Source organism: Hippopotamus amphibius, chromosome 12 (genome assembly GCF_030028045.1).
Source record: "Hippopotamus amphibius kiboko isolate mHipAmp2 chromosome 12, mHipAmp2.hap2, whole genome shotgun sequence".
NCBI lineage: Eukaryota > Metazoa > Chordata > Mammalia > Artiodactyla > Hippopotamidae > Hippopotamus > Hippopotamus amphibius.
In genome coordinates, this window is record NC_080197.1 from 76,336,676 (window position 1) to 76,356,444 (window position 19,769).

General features: G+C 44.8%; 1 protein-coding gene across 8 annotated transcripts in view; it reads left to right on the plus strand.

Moving 5' to 3' along the window:
* ANO2 (anoctamin 2) overlaps positions 1-19,769 on the plus strand; it is a 357,498-nt gene that overhangs the window by 297,130 nt on the left and 40,599 nt on the right. For all 8 annotated transcript variants that reach the window (XM_057702096.1, XM_057702095.1, XM_057702097.1 and 5 more), the window contains 3 exons: positions 4,903-5,014; positions 7,625-7,682; positions 7,854-7,954. In XM_057702096.1, coding sequence (XP_057558079.1) covers positions 4,903-5,014; positions 7,625-7,682; positions 7,854-7,954 — 271 coding nt within the window. The remainder of the gene's footprint in view (positions 1-4,902; positions 5,015-7,624; positions 7,683-7,853; positions 7,955-19,769) is intronic.

Sequence of the window (19,769 nt, forward strand, 5' to 3'; positions counted from 1 at the left end):
GCTCAGTGAAATCATCCCTTTGATATTCACCTTTACTATCTAGGGCCAGTATCCAGCTTTTCTCCATCCTGAATCCCCTAAGGGTGCACAGCCAGGGTGGCTGCACTGGCTGATGGCTCGATGGCTGCTGCATCCTTTGCTTACTGATATAGCAGGCGACATTCTTGATCCACCCTTCCTTCCCTCCCTCCCTCCCTCCCTTCCTTCCCCTCACGCGCTGCTTCCCCTCCTCCTCCTCCTTCCTCTCCTCCTCCTGTTTCCCCTTCTCCTCCTCCTTCTTTCTCTCTGCCTCTCTCCATTCCCTTTCCCAGTCTCTCTCCTTTGTAACCCAGATACAACAGGGTGCCGTGGGCAGTCTCTGTTCAGGCCCCTGTGCTCATCTTGAAGTAGGACTTAATCCTTTGGCACATCCCTCCCTTAAGGACCAATCCAGGATTCTTTGAGCACTGGTAAGGAACGCAGGTTTTAATGAATCTTTACTGGAGATTCTGCGGAGAGGCAAGTGATGGGGGTGGGGGCAGCTGGGGGGTGGGGGCAGTGGTCACACTGTAAATTTCACAGCAAAAGTTGATGAAAATTTCCACCAGGCATCCCCTCACCTGTCACTCACATTTCTTCTTTGGCAGCAGCCCCCTCATCCCCCTCTCCCTCTTCCCCCTCCCAGAGCACTGGGTTGCACCTTTTTTGGGTCCTGCATCTACCTCCAGCACCCCCACCTTTATCTTAAGTAGGGACTTTAACTGTCTCTGGCTGCTACTCTCTATCTTCAAACCATATCCTACTGAACAGACAAAGGTCCCTCCTTAGGCTTTGCCCTCCTTGGAATGTGATAGGGAATTTTTAGTAAATGACAAGTATTATTTCAATGTTCCAAATAATGTTTTTGTCATGTCATTCATGTACTCAATAAATGTGCACAGTAGAGTACTATACATCTGACACCACCTGTGGTCCTCCCAGAAGATGTGTCTCTCTGACCTCACTCATTGTAAAAAAAGCCATCCAAACTGTACGTGGTGGGGATGGGCAGGAAGGTGGGGAAGGTGATGGGGTTAACAGCCACTTGGGGGTTCAGAGTCGTGAGATCTTAAAACTGAAAGTGACCGTAGAAATCAATGGCAGGCATTTCCATCTGGGCCTCAGAATTGTTTCCTTTGGTCAGAGTGAAAAGAGTCAGGGTGCAGAAGGAGATGTGGGTCTGGAGCTCAGGGAGGGCGTGATAAATCAGCAGGGTGGACCTGGCCTCTTTGTAGGGCAGGATTTGTAGCAGGGAGGGGAAGGCCTTCTAGATTAAAGGTTGGTGGTGGGGGGTGTTGCTAACGTACGTAAGCTGAAGAAGAGCTAGCAGAAGTGGCCCGTGGTACCCATAAATGGTGAGTGCAAGGCATTATCCGAACGCTTCCTGGGCCAGGCCGCGTGGGACTGCCCAGCACTTTTATCCATGGGCCTGCATGTGTGTCCATGCAGGTGTGGCAGGAAGGAGAAAAGGGATATTGTGGTAGGCTTTTCCAACCTCTTCTATAGAATGATGACGATGTTTCCAGACTCCCTAGCAGGCGATGCTCCCGTCAGAATTGTCTGGAGGACCTCAGAAAGCTTGGGCTGTGGTTCTGTGGGATGGGGACAGAGGATCACCTACAGGTGATCTCTTGCCAGAAGAATCCTCTTGCTAAGTGATCCTACCAGCTTGTTCTCCATTGATTGTGAAAGTGATCAGCAATTGCATGGAAATGATGCCCAGAACCTCAGGGGGCTAGTCATGTGCACAAACATCCAGCCTGTGATGGCCCAACTCTGTTGTGGAAAGCAGGGCTGCTGGACCTGCATGATGGTGATGATGATGGTGATGGTGATGATGGTGATGATGGTGGTGATGGTGGTGATGGTGATGATGATGGTGATGGTGGTGATGGTGATGATGGTGATGATGATGGTGATGATGATGGTGATGATGGTGGTGGTGATGATGATGGTGGTGATGGTGGTGATGGTGATAATGTTTAGGATAACATCATTTATTGAGGTCCACCATGTGCCAGGTACCAGGCTGAGTGCTTTATAAACATTCACATCATGTATCAGGGCAACCCTGTGAAGGAGGTATCATTATCCTTTTTACATAACTTCACTTCTCCAATTACATCTAGCATTTGAACTCAAATACGCCTGATGCTAAAATCTGCTCCTACAGCCATCTCTGTAGCAAAACAAAACAAGCAAATCATCCCTCCCCTCAACACACAGCTGAGAGGGATTGGGAGCTCTGTGAGTTCTGCATAGCCTGCCAGGGCCTCTAGGACAGTTTGCCAGCATCATTGAACTAAAGTGGGTTTCAGGATGGAGGGGAGATTGGAGAATGAACAAGTTTTCAGTGTTGCTGGCTCTCCAGGGATGATACCACGTTTCTCAGGGGGACCACTTCAAGCAACTTTCATTTTCCCTTCTTTCAGCCTTAGGGAAAAATCAAGGATCACAATAGTGATGGTAGTGCTAGGGAGTTGCTAAGCTTTCTCATTCTCAAGTCCCCTCCCAGGGCCACAGGTGCCCGAGGGCTCACGTCTGCCTGGGGCAGTCTCCTTAGCAGGCCTCTGCTCATGCTGGAACAGCTGCTGATGCTGTGCGCCATCCTCTCTCCATACTATTGTAGGATCACCAGGGTACAAGAGGTCACTGTGCTGTGCGGGAAGGCAGATGGTGGAAATGCAGCATCCTTCTTCCTAGGATCCCCTCTGCCATGCTAAGAGAGGCAGTCAGAACTTGCTGCTCGCAGGGTAAATCTGGAGGAGACTTGGCCATTTTCAAAAGGCTTTGACAGAGACCTGGCTCAGTGAAGCTCCTGGAAGAAGTGGTGACATCTTCATTCATCCTGGTGTGGCACCATGCCATGTGTGCTGGGGACACAGCCGGTGCTCAGTGAATGTGGACTGAATAGTGACAAACATTTCTTAAGTACATCATGTCAGGCTGGGGGTGGAGGGTGGGGAGGTGAAGGAGGAAGTATGGTATAAACACTAATCAATCAAAGATCCCAATTTCAAAGTGTAATGTAGTAAAAACTGTCTTTGGAGACAAGTAACTCTGTCCCCTACTGGCTGTCTGGTCTTGAACAAGGCTCTAACCTCTCTGGGGCTCAGTTCCCTTTATCTGTAAATGTGAGATGTAATCCCTTCCCTCACGTAGGTGAGGATGAAATAAAGAGCAGCTTGGAGCAGACAGTCAGTTGTGAGCAGCACGCACATCCCATGGCTGCCCCTGAGGTCACTGCAGCTCCCTGTCTGCAGGTGTTCTCTGGCTGTGGGAATGTGCTCAGCCTATGCACAGGATAAGCTGGAAGTGCCAGCGAGTGCATCCCAACAGTGACCTTCAGCCAGTGAGGGACTCCTGCTTGCTCAGGCCTCGGTGTAATGATTCCAAGGCTTGCTTCACACAGTCTCTTAGAAGATCCCCAGTGGGACTGAGTCCAAGTTGTCTGTGGCATCAGTGCATTTATGAACATGCCCAGGTGATCTTCCCTTGCTTCTGTGTCTCACCACCCCACTCCCTCACCAAGCTTCCTGGGAGCACCGCCCAAGTAAACCACTTACTCCCAAATCCTTGACTTAGAGGGTAACCCAAACTGAGACCCAGACAGTCAATGAAAGCTACTATTGTGATTTTCAAAGGGCAGAAACATAGATAATTAGTACTGAGAAATGTAACATACTGCAGAGGACAACAGGGAGTACTGCCAGCTGAAGGCATCTGGGAAGGCTTCAGGAAGGAACTGGTGGGGACATTTGATCTGGATGTCAAAGAATGAGAAGGCTTTGGGCATGAGGAGGTGGGAAGGGCATTCCAGGGGAGAGAACAGGGTCATGTGTCCACTATTCTAATCCTGTAAAAGCTATTGGCAAGTCAGGTGGGCAGACACATCAGGTGGGTCGACACATGGGCTGATCAGAACACAGAACTCCATGGCAGTTGTGGACTGTGCGCGTTGGCCCTGTGCTCAGCACACTTTGGGCTCTAGGCATAGTGCACATGATGCAGGGTTACTGCTTTCCTTCTGCCCCTGAAGCGTGTGGTCCAGTAACCTCTTATCTTTGCCAAGCTCTTTGTCACGGTCTGCGAAGACCCCACTAAGCTCTCTGCCCACCTGTCCACTGGAGCTCCCATGGGTCTTGAGTCTTCTGAAGGCACTGATGCGGTTTCCACTCAGTGTTTCTCGGTCCTCCTGGTAACATTGGCTGACACCCCTGCTTGGACCTGATAGAACACACTGGCACTGTGCCCCCTGAGGTTGAGACCTTAGGCTCAGGCTGTTTTTGCTTCACTTACACATTTGATGAGCCTCCATCATTTGAGTGAGTGGACCCAAGATGCCTCAGCCTAGCCCAAGGATGTCCAGAGGAGTGCTTTCCTGCTAAACACAAAAGAGGAGAGAAAGAGGAGCAACACCCTGGTGCCCAAGGCAAGCTGTTACTGCTTCTTGATTTCCATTGACTGGTTAACAAGGCTTTTTGTCAGGGATGTTTGTTCAAGTAAAATCTCTATAGAAGTGGCAATTATGCAGGTAAATGCTGAATTCCTCTTGATGAAGCAAGGGTGGTGGGAGGACATTCTGCTTGCTCAGACCCCTCTTTGAGGAGCACAGTGTGAAACCATCACCTGTGTGGATCAGAGGAGGGCAGCGGAAAGAGACAGGTGATGATGTACCCTTGGCCTTCTGTAGCCTCATATTACCTGGCAGACCATTTGGGGCCTCCTAGGTGAAGTCAGTTCCAAGGTGCCAGGAAGATAGATCTCTTGGTTTCTACTCCAAAGGAGTAAACTGTCAGATAATGGCTCATGTCACAGGGTCACAACTCTGGAGAGGTGAGAAATCTGTCTCTCAGTCTGATCAACTTTGCTCTTCTCTTTCAGAGGTTCCCAAAACAGAGCAGACATTTGAAGAGCGCCTGATACTCAAGGCTTTCTTGCTAAAGTTTGTCAATGCCTACTCACCCATCTTCTATGTGGCCTTTTTCAAGGGGAGGTGAGTATCTTGGTGCTGTACATGGAAGGGCAGTTGGTCATGAAGACTGAGCCCTCCACTGGAGTCAGCCTGTCCCCATAGTCAGTATACATCCTTGGCCCCATTCCCCACTCCCGTTGCCACCTGGCTGCACTAAATCATTTTGGATTAGCATCTTCAGAGTCTGATAACATGGGAAACTGCAGTGATTCAGCTCTGGGACCTGAAGGGTTAGGCTGAGAGGAATTTATGTCTCCTAACTTTGAGGACATGGCAGGAGGGAATTTCATGTCTGTCTAGTGTCTCTTACATCTTGCAATGCAGCTCTGATGCCAATGACTCAGAGTTAGTGTGGACTTTACCGATGAGGAGCACAGTCTCCCATAAGACTGCCCTCACCTCGGACAGTACTGCAGTCTCTGGGGTTCTCAGGCCACTGATGGTTCTGCCCAACTGGCTATAGCCACTGACCCCTTGGGTTTGATGATCCTCTAGAACAACTTATAGATCTCGGAATGTGCTATTCTTAAAATTAGTGTTATTATCACAAAGGGATACAAATCCAAACCAGCAAACAGAAGAGGCACATAGGGCAAGGTCTAGGAGCATCCTAAAAAGAAACTTCCATGTTCCCAGGATGTCAGCTTCCTGGCACATCACAGTACACCACCAACAGGGATGCTCATCCAAGCTTCAGTGTCCACAGTTTTTACTGGGGTCCCATTATACAGGCGTGATTGAATAAGTCATTGCTCATGTGACTGAATGCAGTCTCCAGTCCCTCTCCCTGACCTGAGGTCAGGCTGCTTTTACTTGGCTCAAAGCCCCAACTCTCTAATCACATGGTTGGTCTTTCTAGCACTGGCTTCCCCATCCTGAGTGATCTCATTAGCATAAACTTAGATCTAGTCCCAGGGGCCGACCATGAATAACAGAGACACTCCTATCAGGAAATTCCAAGGATTTAGAGGCTTCTCCCAGGGATCAGGGACAATGACCAGGCATATCCTTTATTATATAACAGTCCTGGGGGTAAAATCACTTCTGATAAATATTGTTTATGGTCACATCAGTTGGCTCCCTCCGAGATTTCCCAGTAGTCATCAACTATGCCAGGAAAGCGTCCCTAGAACTGAAAGCTCATCAAGCAGACACTGATAGCAAGAACTGTCATCGCCCACATTTTATAATTTCCTATAAGTATGTTTGTGACCCAGACCACAGCCCTCTTCTCAGGACCTCTGCCCTTGACGCTCATGAAATTATAGTAGCAGAGAGGTTCTCCGTATTCATGATTATATATGTCTTTGGTGATTTATGTCTAGATTTAATATAAATAGAAACTTGCATACATATGATATTCCAGGAAAAAAATGATAGGGTTCTGACCCTTAGATCAATCTGTGGTGAATTGAGAGAGAGAGTCTTGGCAACAGCACCCTGTAATCTGCAGCAAGTGCTGTAAAAAAAGGTGTAAAGAAAGTGTGAGGGGAACACTTAATTATGGAACAGAGACAGGAAGGCTTCACTGAGGAGGAAAGTCAAGCTCAGCCTCAAATAGATGAGTAGGATTTCAATAGATGGGTGAGAGGATGACATTTCAAGAAAGTAGGAGGCTTCTATTGATCTCTCTGGTTCCATGGTTGGTTGGTACCTCCCTGCCTCCCCCACCTGCTCCATCTTCTTATCCTCCAATAAAATAGACCCTTAGGTCTCAGAAGAGGAATGAAGCAGGTGTCTTCCATCCCTTTGAGTTATTTTCAGTTAGAAGTCTGGGTTTTTCTTTTCTGGTGCCAAGAATCTCCACTTGCAACTTTAGTCCATCTTGACCTTCATTTCCTGGAAAATCAGAAGCCCTTGTGGAGGAACTGCAATCAGAACTCAATTCTTGACATGAGCTCAGGGAAGAAGGTGCAGGACAGTGCACTTAGGGACAATCCAAAGTTCGCTGTGTTTACGCTCTGAAATGATCACACACACACATGCACGCATGCATGACTGCCCCAGCCTTACACCAGACCCAGCCTCAACCCCCTACCCCTGGAATTTGACCAGGTTAAGAGGTGAACCCTCTGAGAAAGATGAATATGATGCCGCTTATATGTGGAATTTTTAAAAAGGCTACAAATGAACTTATCTACAAAACAGAAATAGAGTTACAGATGTAGAAAATAAATGTATAGTTACGGGGGAGGTAAAGGGCAGAGGGATAAATTGGGAGATTGGGATTGACATATACACGCTACTATATATAAAATGGAGAACTAATAAAGACTTACTGTATAGAACAGGGAACTCTACTCAATACTCTGTAATGACCTCTATGGGAAAAGAATCTAAAAAAGAGTGGATCTGTGTGTATGGATACCTGATTCCCTTTGCGGTACACCTGAAACTAACACAACATTGTAAATCAACTATACTTCAGTAACAATTTTAAAAAAAGAGGGGAACTCTGTGTGTTACAGGTGATTGTTAGCTGATAACAGGTGTGAACTCCTTCCCGGGTGACCTGCCCTGGCCAGTTCTTCCAAGGAGGAGATTGAGCGGCCGGTCCCCTCGGAAGACGTGCCCTCAGGCAGCCCTGACTTCCTCTCTTTCCCTAACCCTTCCCACACTTCTCTGTTTCAGGTTTGTGGGCAGACCCGGAAGCTATGTTTATGTGTTTGATGGTCACCGCATGGAAGAGGCAAGTACAGCCACTGGTGTTTCATGCCCGGCTCGTGGTTTTAGGTGCCCCTTCCGCCCCTGCCCTGATCCTTATCCCTGCCCACCCCCACAGCCTGGCTTGGTTCCCGCCCTTGCCTCTCTGAGCTCCACCTGGCCTGACCGCCCCTTCCTTGCTCTTCTCCTGCTGCAGTGCGCCCCTGGGGGCTGCCTCATGGAGCTCTGCATTCAGCTCAGCATCATCATGCTGGGGAAGCAGCTGATTCAGAATAACATCTTCGAGATCGGAGTCCCGTGAGTAATGAACTCTGCTCACCCCTCTCCTTGCCGCCAGGGCTGAGCCCGGCAGTGCCAGACTTCCAGCAGGATCTCGTGGCCTCTCCTCTTCTAAGACAGATTTGTCTCCCCTGTCCACTCACCAGTACCTTCCCCGTGAGGTCGGGCCCCTCCCACAAGTCTTGTTTGCCAATCTGATGTGGAATGTTTGAGGCTCAGAAGGATTAAGCGCTTGCTTAGGTACCCATAACAATAAGTGACAGAGCTGGAAATCAGGTATCTCTGACCTCAAAGTGCATCATACTTTTAATGCTATGTCTTCCTGTAACTAAAAGTGCGGTCCGGCTGCTCACCACTCAAAAGCCAATAAGGAGGCAAGCTTGGTGGAAAGGAAAGTTTGCTTTATTTTGGATGCAGGCAGCTGGGGACAGGGGTGGCAGACGCCTGTCCAAAGGCCAACTGCCCACCTCCTACAACGAGTGGGCAAGAGCTTTTATAGGCAGAGGGAGGGGGCTACATGCAGAAACAGCACAGGCAGCTCTGACAGTCATCTTGAAATTGGTCACGTGGTGGTCTGACCAGCGTCATCTTGATTGTTTTAGGTACAGTTAATCTTCAGTTCCAGGGTCGGTTTGTTCCCATTTCCTTGAGACCAGTTCTTGGAACTGTGGCAGCTTATGTCATGGCTACAGTCTAGTCATCATGTAGTTAACCTCTTCTACTTGGTAGGAGTTTCAGTATCTGTAAGACAGCTCACAGGTATGGCTCAGAATATTATCTATACCCTTGAGGAGGAACTAAAGGTCCTTGACCTTGCTTAATGGCTAAATTATCATTACTTGTTCTCCTTTGACTGTTTTCTTTGGTTTCTGCATTTTCTCACTTCTCCGATTAAACTAATTCTTTGGCTAAAGTTTTTCCACAGACAAAAGGCAGGCTGAGGACATGGGATGCAAGGACCATAGAGTCCTGCTCCGTTTCAGTCCCAGTGAACAACTAAAACAGGCTTTTGATATGGTAGAAGGATGAATAGGAAAGATTGAAACACAATGTAATCATTTAGAAAAATCTCTAAGGAACTGTGGGCTGTATGATCTTAGGAGGGGAAGATAACATAGCTGGTGAAACACAGAATGCATGTTCATGTAGATTCTCTCCCCTCCCCTCCCACGTGGTTTTTTTTTTTTTTTTTTTAAGAAGGACTTCTTTCATTAGGTTTGCGTTGAGATAGTCATGAAAGTAAACACTGACACATGGCCTCTGGACCCAAAAGAAAACGATGAAACAGGTGAAAATCTACCTTCAAGTCAAAGAAAAATGTGGCCCCCTCTGCCTTTCATTTCCATTGCTTTTGTAGTTGTTAAAAAAAAGAGAAATGTTTCAGGGGATATTTTCAGCTAACCTGGCACTGGAGAGCCAGGGAACAACAGAGAAGATCAGGGGTAACTCTTATAGGCTGGGCCAGTTCTGTTTAGGAGGACTGGATGGACGGTTTGTACCAGGCTCAGAGTTCTTTGCAATTTCTTGAAATATTATCCATTCTGGGATGCAGTCATCAGACAGTCCCCACAGGATTAGGTGAAGATACTGCTGCACACTCTCTCTCTCTCTCGATTTACTATGCACATTATTTTAATGGTTCTGAGAAGTCCTGCAATAAAGAAACTGGTTTAATCCCTTTCTTTCCAGCTGCATTTGTTCATGTCATTGGCCTGGGTTCTTAGTTGCAGACCTTAGAGTCCACTCTGGCTAGTTTAAGTGGCAAAGGAATTTGAGAACAGTAAGTGGCCAACAGAATATTCTTTAAGGGCTAGAGAGCTGGGCCCTGAGCTACATAACCAGGAATAACACTGTCCACACTGCAGGAGGGCTTGCAGGGAATACCAGTGCCTCCATCTCTTGGCTCATAATGGCTCAGGTACTAAAAAATGAGAATTGGATACCACAGAGCTACACCCACAAAAACTGCAGTGTGAGTCTTCCCTCTGTCTTCATCAGCTTGAGTTGCTGTAACAAAATAGCATCGACTGGGTGGCTCAATACAGACATTTATTTCTCACAGTTTTGGAGACCATGAAATTCAAGATTAAGGTGCCAGCAGGTTTGATTCTGATGAGGAACACCATCTCCCTGTAAACTCATGTGACCTGTGCTCTGTGTGTGTGTGTGTGGGGGGGGGGGGGGGGAGCTCTGGTGCCCTCTTCTTCTTTTTTTTTAATTTTTATTTTACACTGGACTATAGTTGATTTATAATGTTAGTTTCAGGTGTACAGAAAAGTGATTCAGTTTTATATATATACACACACAGACACACACATATATATAGTATCTATTCTTTTCCCATATAGGTTATTACAGGGTATTGAGTAGAGTTACCTGTTCTATACAGCAGGTCCTTGTTTGTTGATCATCTATTTTATATATATTAGTGTGTATATGTTAATCTCAAACTCCTAATTTATCCCTCCCTCTACCTTTCCCCTTTGGTAACCATAAGTTTGTTTTCTAAGTCTGTGAGTCTGTTTTTCTTTTGTAAATTAGTTCATCTGTATCATATTCTTAGATTCCTCATATAAATGATATCATAGGATGTTTGTCTTTCTCTGCCTGGCTTATTTCACTTACAGTGATATCCTCTAGGTCCATCCATGTTGCTGCAAATGGCATTATTTCTTTCTTTTTCTTGACTGAGTAATATTCCATTTTAGGTATATACCACATCTTTTTTATCCATTCATCTGTTGATGGACCTTTAAGTTGCTTCCATGTCTTGGCTATTGTAAATAGTGCTGCAGTGAACATTGGTGGTGTTCTCTTCTTATAAGGGCACTAATTTCATTGTGGGAGCCCCACCCTCATGGCCTCCTCTAAAGGTCCCACATAATTACCTCTCAAAGGTCCCACCTCCTAATACCATCATATTGGAAGTTTGGACCTATGGATTCTGGAGGGGACACAAACATTCAGTCCCTAACACAAGCCTCTGTTTCTTTTTCTTTAACTTATAGACAAGATTTGTATGCAATTAAATAAGGAAAGATATATATGAAATGGTCTTTACCATCTCAGAGATTAGTTTTTTTAGTTTGAGAGACAAAATGGACTGCATGTGAGTGGGTGTTCTCTCTGTGGTCAAACTCTGTCAGAATTCAGCCAATAAAGTTCAGGCATTTCGGAGCAGTCAAAGAAGGCTTCATAAGCAGGGGGCTGCGTCTGTGTCTTGAAAGAAGGCTGTCACTGTCCAATGTAACAAGATGGTCTGACATTATTTTGTTTAAAGAAACAGTTTCCCTTGGGTGTAGATATCTTTTCTAAACAAACAACAGGCTGACTCAGGTTTATCAGAACACTTCCTGACTCAGGTGTTGCTTCAGGAGAAGAGAAGGTGGTGGTCCCCTGACCAGTCTTGGGGCGTACCAGGGTCATGGCAAGGGCAAGAGCCCAGAATCTCTTTCAGTTGCTGAACCCTATGTTCCTTGGGCTGATTGGAACCATTAGCAGATGTATATGATCCAGTTCCTTTCTCCAGGAAAAGCTACACCAGTCACTGCTCCCATCGGGGGCTGTGACTGTCTGAAAGGTCCCCAGGGAAGGCTATTCTTTGGTCTTACTCAGAAATACACTTAGAGAGCTAAAGTTATAATGGAGAAAATCCAATTTATCTGGAAAGAAAACCCTTTTTCATGAGAGCCCTACTTTGAGGAATGAAAATCCAGAACATTCGCTCCTAAGACTTTGCCATCCTAGTCCTCAGAATGAGTCTCACCATGCCCCGTCGTCAATTTAGGCTGTTTTTCTGTCCCCATACTGGAACAAACTCAGGGGGCACTTGGGCATGTGCTTTTTCTTGGAGGAGATGGAGGAGAACATGGTCTGGGCATCTCTCTCTGCTTAAGGCAGCCACTAGTCATCAGTTGGGAAATCATCAATCTCGAGAACCCGACCCTCTGAAACAGCACCCTGCTCTCAGCTTTCTGATTGAAACCCACTCAGTGATAGTCATCAGGCAAAGCTGGTGAGACACACGGTCACTGTGGTCTAGGAGCTTACCATCTCAGAGAGAACACGTTTGTTATGGACAAACATCCAGAAAATATACAGACCAAAAGAGATGTGCCAAAGCCACATCTGGCTCCTTTGAAGCCATGAGCCCAGCTCCTCCACCACTGCTGCAATCGCCTCCAAACATCTGGGGAAGACACCTGTCTTTCCAGTACATGGAATGGAATTGGAGACAGCTTGCGGGCATGAGATGCCCATTCTTTCATTCCCAGGCATCTGCTCTACCACTTAGCCCATCCACTCTGGACCCAGAAGTCTTTTTTAGAGTGTAAGAGAGGCAAGAACTTAGTCATGTCTTTGGACAGTAGGTTGGATGTTTCCTACCCATCAACTCCATCAGCTCCATGATAGATGAAACCTACACACAGCTATTTTCCTTGAAGGCTAAATTTTCATCCTTGTTCTTGATGTGTGTTTACTGTGCCACACTTTAATTGATGATATTTGCATATTAATTCATAAAGCTCTGAGCAAGTCACTTCCTATGTCTCATTATCCTCGTGTCTTGATGAAAAGGATATAATAATATATAATAATACATAATGTATAACAGGATCTAATATATATTTAATATGTAATAATGTAATAATCTCTAAGGTATTGTCATTTCTGCTCTAGCATTCTGTGAACCTCTCTATTCAATGAAACTGATCACTGCTGATTCCAATACAAGTCACTTCTCTTGTAAAAGATTTTTCCTCATTTTAGTTCCTAGTCTGTTAGTGGACACATATGTCCTGTGTAGTTGAGTTCAAGGATGTAGAGTGAAAGTTATTCCACCAAGCCCTACAGTCTTTTATCTTCAAAGCTCTCTGTAATTCTGCAGGTTGTGATTTGAGTTTGTTCTCCTAAAAGCACTGCGATTATGATTATTCCGTGTCCCACTCAGAGCCCACTCTTAGTAGATTAGATCCATCTGATCCAGAGCTCAGGCACCTGTCAGTATCCTTACGTATGACAGAGTTGAGAAACATGAAATAACCAAGAAAAAAGGGTAGTCTTTTCTGGGCAGAAGAGAAATGACAGTTGAACCTGACGGTGAGAAAGGAATAGAGTAAATTATAAAAACTAGACCCAGTGGTCTTTAACTCTTTGGTGGAGGCAACACATCTCTGTAGGGCAGAGATTGTTCAACAGCTCTGGGTTTAAATCCAGGCATGACAATATACTCACTGGGAGACCTTGGGAAAGTTATTTCTAGAAAGACACATGGTTACGTAAAAATACAGCTTGGATATAAGCTCAGCTGTCTAGAAAAGAGGAAATGTGGGCATCCAGGTAAGGAAGAAGCATTCTTGGGGGTTACAGGTAGCCAAGGTGTTATAGAGTGTCATTACCTTTTATGTTTACAACGGATGCTCTCTGAGTGTTTCAAGTCCAGGGAGTGAGCTGAAAAGACCTTCTCAGGAACAGTGTTTTTCTCTTCTGTTCTGGGACCCATGGCTTGTGGTTCATGGTTGCTCTTTGGTACCTTCAGAGCCTGCATCCAATTATTTCCCTCAGGGAGATAAATATTGATGTTCAAGGCCAGACTTGGTTTTTAAAAACAGAAGCAAGTCTGGTTAGGTAGGTGATCATACTGGATAAGAATATTTGGAGTAAAAAATATGATTATACACACAAGATTGATCATCTTTCATGTTTATTATCTACTTCTGAAAGCAATTTTCTGGGGTTCTTCCAAAGAAAATTTTGAAATGTTAAAGACTATTGAGTTGACCTTTGTTAGTAAGCCTGGTAGTCAGCTCTAATTTATGTATCCCCCTGAGAATGCAGCGTTTTCCTTAGATTCTGTGTGCATGCATGTGAGTTGCAAAAAGCACCACCACTACGATTTTGGTGGCTTCTCAAGTCTACCATCCCAGCAGGCTCCCTCAATTAGATTGTTTCCCAACCTTTATTCATTTGTCAGCCAACTTTTTAATTGTTTTCCATTATCTACCTAGATAGCGATTTGCATATTAATTTTCTCTAAACCAGTTCACTTTTTATTTAAATCCATCATATTTCTGAAAATGGAAAACTAACACTGTCAGATACTGTGAATAGCAACTTACAGTAGAAAGAAATACAATAAAAATGATCCATTATTAATCAATGACATTAGCCTAAGATCTGCATTCTCTTTATTGAAAAAGAAGTTGTGCGAGTCCTGGGGCGTTGTTAAAAGGGTGCTAGTAAGAGACTGGGATTTTCTTCTATACTACAATCAGAGGGACGAGCTGAGGGCGGTGAAGGGAATAGTTCTTCCAGGTGCTCTAGATGTAAGGCCAAGTCTACTGACCTTCCAAAAACATCACATGTACTGCTAGTGGACTGTGTCCTTCACTTGGGAGATATTGGCTTAGAGCAATGTTACTACCTCTTAACCCCACAGATCTCCCCGGGGCTGCACAGATACTAGGCATGTCCACCTGGTACTGTACTGTACTGTACACCTGCCCTTTGGTACCCGGATAAGTGTCTTCAGCTTCCAGACCTCTTCCTTGTTACCTTTAAATCTGGCAGGTGCCCCAGACAGGGCCACCACCAAAGGCCAGCTCTGTCCAGGCATCATCCAGACAGAAGTGTGTCCCACTTTTGCTAGGCCTGCTTCAGAGCCCCTGGAGATGAGAAAATGAAGTGCTTTCAGAGGAGACAGCAAAACTGGAGGCAGTAGGTGCTTTAAGGGCAGCTCTGTGACCAATGAGGATCTGATACTAGATGAAACTGAAGTCGTGTGGTGTGGCCTTGAACTCTCCCTACTTATGCAACCCCAGGCTCCTCGGGCTTGACACAGTTGCAACAGATGCTTTCCAGGGGGCAGCCAGGTGGGTTTCAACACAACTGGGCCCCAGGATAATGCTCACTGGCAGCTCCTTCTGAGATGACTTCAGACATGACTGGCAGCAGGGCAGAATCTGATCTTGTGCTATTTATTACCTGGCCTGTTGATGGGGATTTTCCTCATCTTCACCCCCCCCCCCCCCCGCCACCTGCCACGTTTCCCTTATGTGTTTGCGCAAAATGGACTTTGGATCCAAACAGCATGGTGCCCCAAAACACACCACAGCGCATCCCAAGTCCTCGCTATAATTTTATCTCAAACTCAGCTCCAGTCTTCCGTGAAGCAAAATCGGAAATGGTCTTTAATCATTCAGAGAGACGAATGTGTGTGTGTTTGTGTGTGTGTGTGTGTGTGTGTGAGAGAGAGAGAGAGAGAGAGAGAGAGAGAGAGAGAGGGTAAATGCTGTCTTTGTCAGGTGCTAGGTTCTTTCCTAAGCAACATCTGAGATGGACAGAGCAGATGGATTAATACTTCTACTGGCAAAATGTCCCCCAGTCCCTATTCTTGTTAGAAGCACCGGATCAGCTCCCCAAATAGCTACAACATACCCCTGGACACAGCCAGGAAGATTTCATAAACTTTCTTCTTTTTGTGATAAATGGGATAAATATTGTATTTCAAGACATAAAACAGTCTCTCTTTAAAACCATCACAGGCAAAGGAGGCTGTGTGTTCCCCTCAGTGCAGTGGAATCTGGCTGTGAATCAGAGGTTTAAGGAACAAATTTGGATCCTGTCCTATGTCAAGAAGAGGAATACCCAGCTCCGAGGTTAATGTGTCTCTCTTCTTTGGCCCCTTCTGGGCTTGGTTCTGCCTTCTTTCATGAGGCTCGAGGTCTGTGGAGCCAGGGTCCATGGAGGACTGCCCGGGGCCCCGGTCCCCGTGGCCTGGAGGACAAGGTGTGACCGATGACCACCGTGGTCTCAGGGTGAGCCTGTGGGGGCACAACCAGGGGAACGGCTCGGAGCCTTCTGGACAGAGTTTCTCAGACTTGCATTAACAAGGGACAGAGAAAGAGCATATGAAAAGGAGACGGGGGTAACATCAAAGGAGTTATTTTAACAAGCGAGTGCATCATACGGTCGGAATCATAATCTGACGTTTTCCAAATGCCCCATCTGTGTGTTATACAATGTGCAGGATTCCTGTTAAATCCTGCTCTCGAGGGACTTCCTTTATTAATGTTTTTAACGGGCACTGAGATTTCCAGGAAGGAAACTCTTGGGAAGGGGGTTTCCTAAGAATCATTTGTGGCTTTTTGGACCCACCCATGGCGTATTGCACGGCTGACCGTGGGCTCCTTCCTCAAGCTGCCCTCTGCCCCTGCCTTCTTTGCCACAGAGTCTCGCAGTTGAGTATCTGTTCCCATGACTGCTCTTTCCTTGCCCTCTGAAGGCTCTTTCCCCTCCGCTCCATCCACAGGAGGTGTTCATTGCTAGGATTTCCATTGTTCTCTCTGGGTCTCCAGCTCTAACCCTGACCTGTTTTCAGAGCTCTAGGCCACATATACCTGCTTCCTAGACCACATAGTCCCTACTTAATTGTCCCATGGGACCCTTCATTTCACAATTCCTCCTCCCCCTCTTCTCTTGTGTCCCCCAGCTTAGCCAGCTCTGCCACCATCCACACACACCGCCTGGGACTCGGGAATCATCCTCTTCCCTTTCCACATGCAGTTCCCCACCAGCTCCTTAACCCCACCTCCTAAACATGCCTCGACCCCTCTACTCCCCTTCATGTCCATGGCAATCGTCCTGGCCTCTGCTGCCCTGCTCTCTCACTTGATCCCCTGCATCCAGATGGCTTCCAAGGTCATCTTCATGAACTTGCGCTACCTCTAAAGTCATCTTTCATCACTTTCGCTCTCCTACTTTATGCTCCGAGCATTTTGAATTCCTTCCAGTCCCTGCAGTGAGCCATTGTCACACTGTCTTTGGCTGTTGCACAGATAAATCCATTTGCCTAGAAGACACCTTCCCCTGTCACCGCTCTCTCTCTTTCCCATGCTGCTTCTATCATCTTTCATTCTTCGGTTGGTTTACACAGCTCTTCCCCAGGGAAAACTTGTAGGTTAGGTTGCCCGTAATTCCCTAAATTTCTCCCTTTATATAGTCACTACACAATATTGGCAACACTTATTTGTGTCTACTTTCCCAGCTGAATTACCTTGTTAAACACATCAGATGTCTTTGCTTTTCTTTTTTGGTTTTGCCTTATCATTTTTAAGAATTGAAATACAGTTTATTTGCAATATTGTGTTAGTTTCAGGTGTACAGCAAAGTGATTCAGCCATATATATATATATATACATAAAAATATACATATAAGTATATTCATTTTCAGATCATTTTTCACTGTATGTTACTATAAGACATTGAATATAGTTCCATGTTTTATATAGTAAATCCTTGTTGTTTATTTTAGGTAACAGTTTGTATCCACTAATCCCAAACTCCTAATTTATCCCTCCCCGCCCCTTTCCCCTTTGGTAATCATAAGTTTGTTTTCTATGTCTGTGAGTCTGTTTCTGTTTTTGAATAGATTCATTGTTTTTATTTTTTATTAGTTTTAAAATTTATTTATTTATTTATTTATTTATTTATTTATTTGGCTGCGCCAGGTGTTGCAGCACTCAGGATCTTTGTTACAGAATGTGGGATCCAATTCTCTGATCAGGGATCAAATGCAGGCCCTCTGCATTGGGAGCATGGAGTCTAAATCACTGGACCTCCAGGAAGTCCCTGTATTATTTTTTAGATTACACATATAAGTGATATCATATTTGTCTTTCTCTGACTTACTTCAGTTAGTATGATATTCTCTAGGTTCATCCATGTTGCTGCCAGTGGCAATATTTCATTCTTTTTTAACACATCAGATGTCTTATTGGTCACATTCTTTTCCTTGAGACCGTCCTTTAGGAATCCTCCATTATCCTATTCAGTTCAGAACTGTTTGTTCACTAAACCTTCCATACAGCTATCAATCCTTGTTAGGTCCAGCACTTTTTCTGGTGGATTCTTCGTTTGCCAGATTCCATGCTTTTTTCTCTCTTCCTCTATATCCTTGGTTGGTGAAATTCATCCTCCAGGAACTTCATGAGAATGGAGGCATAGAAATATATCTTTTTTGAAAACTTGCATGTTTGAAAATGTCTTTATTCTGCTTTTGCATTTGTGGTATACTTTGGCTAGGTATAAAATCCTATGGTAAAAATCATTTGCCTTCTCAATGTTAATACATTTCCCAGGAGTTGTCTGTCATAAAGGGCTGATGTTGAGAATTCTAATATCTTTTTTACTTCAGATAAATTTTAGAGAATCTACCTTTGTCCGTCTGGACCTGGAAGCTGTTAGAATTCTTTTTCTTCTTCCTAGAGTTCTGAAGTCTCAGGGTGATGTGCTTTGGTAGAGGTCCTTTTCTTTCATCATTTTGGTGAGTAGGTCCTTACAATCAGAAAGTGCATGTCCTAGGACTTCCCTGGCGGTCCAGTGGTTAAGACTCTGCACTTTTAATGCTGGGGGTACAGGTTCGATCCCTAGTTGGGGAGCTAAGATCCCAAATGCTGTGTGGTGTGGCCAAAAAAATTAAAAAAAAAAAGTACATGTCCTTCACCTCCTGGAGATTTTCTTAGATTTCTTGTGTAGTTTCTTCCCCACCATTTTCTCTGTCTTCTCTCTCTGATTAAATGTTGAAGTTCATAGATTAATTTCCTTCTCTTTTCTTTCCTCTTGCCCATATATGTCTTTGGTTCTGTTTTCTTTTTTTTCCCTGAGAGGTTATTGATTTTTAACTTCCTATCATTTTATTGGATTTATTTCAGACCCAGAGTTTCCCTGGTTCCTTTTCTTCTCTGAATAAATTTTTTGCTTCCGTTGGTATTGGGAATTGGTGGTCACTTGGGCAAAACGAGTGGGCAGAGACATTAGGGTCTACTGTTCCTCTGTGTATAGTGCATTGACTAATCACTACCCCTGCCTTTGGTGATACCTGATGCCCGCAATTCCTGAGACTTTCTGAGATTTTGCAGCATGAGTTGACTTGCTTTTCCCCGCCACCTTCCACTGTAGGCACTTGGTATTCAGCCAACATAGCTTTGCTAACTCCTTCATTCACTGTTCATCTTCCAAGATATTCATTAATACCTCACATACTCTACTGTATTCATGACTATTTTCTTTAACCTCATGGCTATATACATTTTAAAATTCACTCACTATCATTTTAGTAGCATTTCAGAAGTGGACAGAGATATATGCATGTGTTTAATTTTCCATGTTTAATTAAAACTATTTACTATTCTTTACTAAATACGTGGCCGAGTTTTCTGATTACTGGTACCTGGAGGAAAAGTCTCAATTTGAGTTCTGGTTCTAGGACTTCCCTTCCTCCTTCCCTCTCTCCCTCCCTTCTTTTCCTTCCTCCTTTTTTTGTCTCTCCTTCATGGTTTTTCTTCTTCATGGTTTTTCTTCATCCTTTCCTCAGCCAGTTCATACTATTTGGCTTCAGAATCTTTAGGCTTCATCTAGCTTTTCTTAATTTCTTATGACCACAGAATTATTGCTTGCTATCTTACTGTGAAATATTTTATTTTACTGTTGCTTCTATGAAACCCAACTCATTCTTTAGATCCTCCTGTGATAATGAGGATGAGGATGACGATAAGAACAATGACAGATATATTTATGGAGTTTTTGGCATGTACCATTAAGCCCTAAATTAAGCATGTTACACACATTATCTCCTTCAACTGACCTTGTGGGCTAGTTAATATTTATTTTCTCATCTTATAGATAAGAAAACTAAAGCTTATGGAGTTTTCATAACTTGCCCAAGAAAATATAGCTGGGGAGATGTGAAACTGGGTTTTAAGCAATGATTTTCTGACATCAAAAGTCAATTACCCACTATACAATACTACAGCTTCTTGATGGCAAGTAGTAT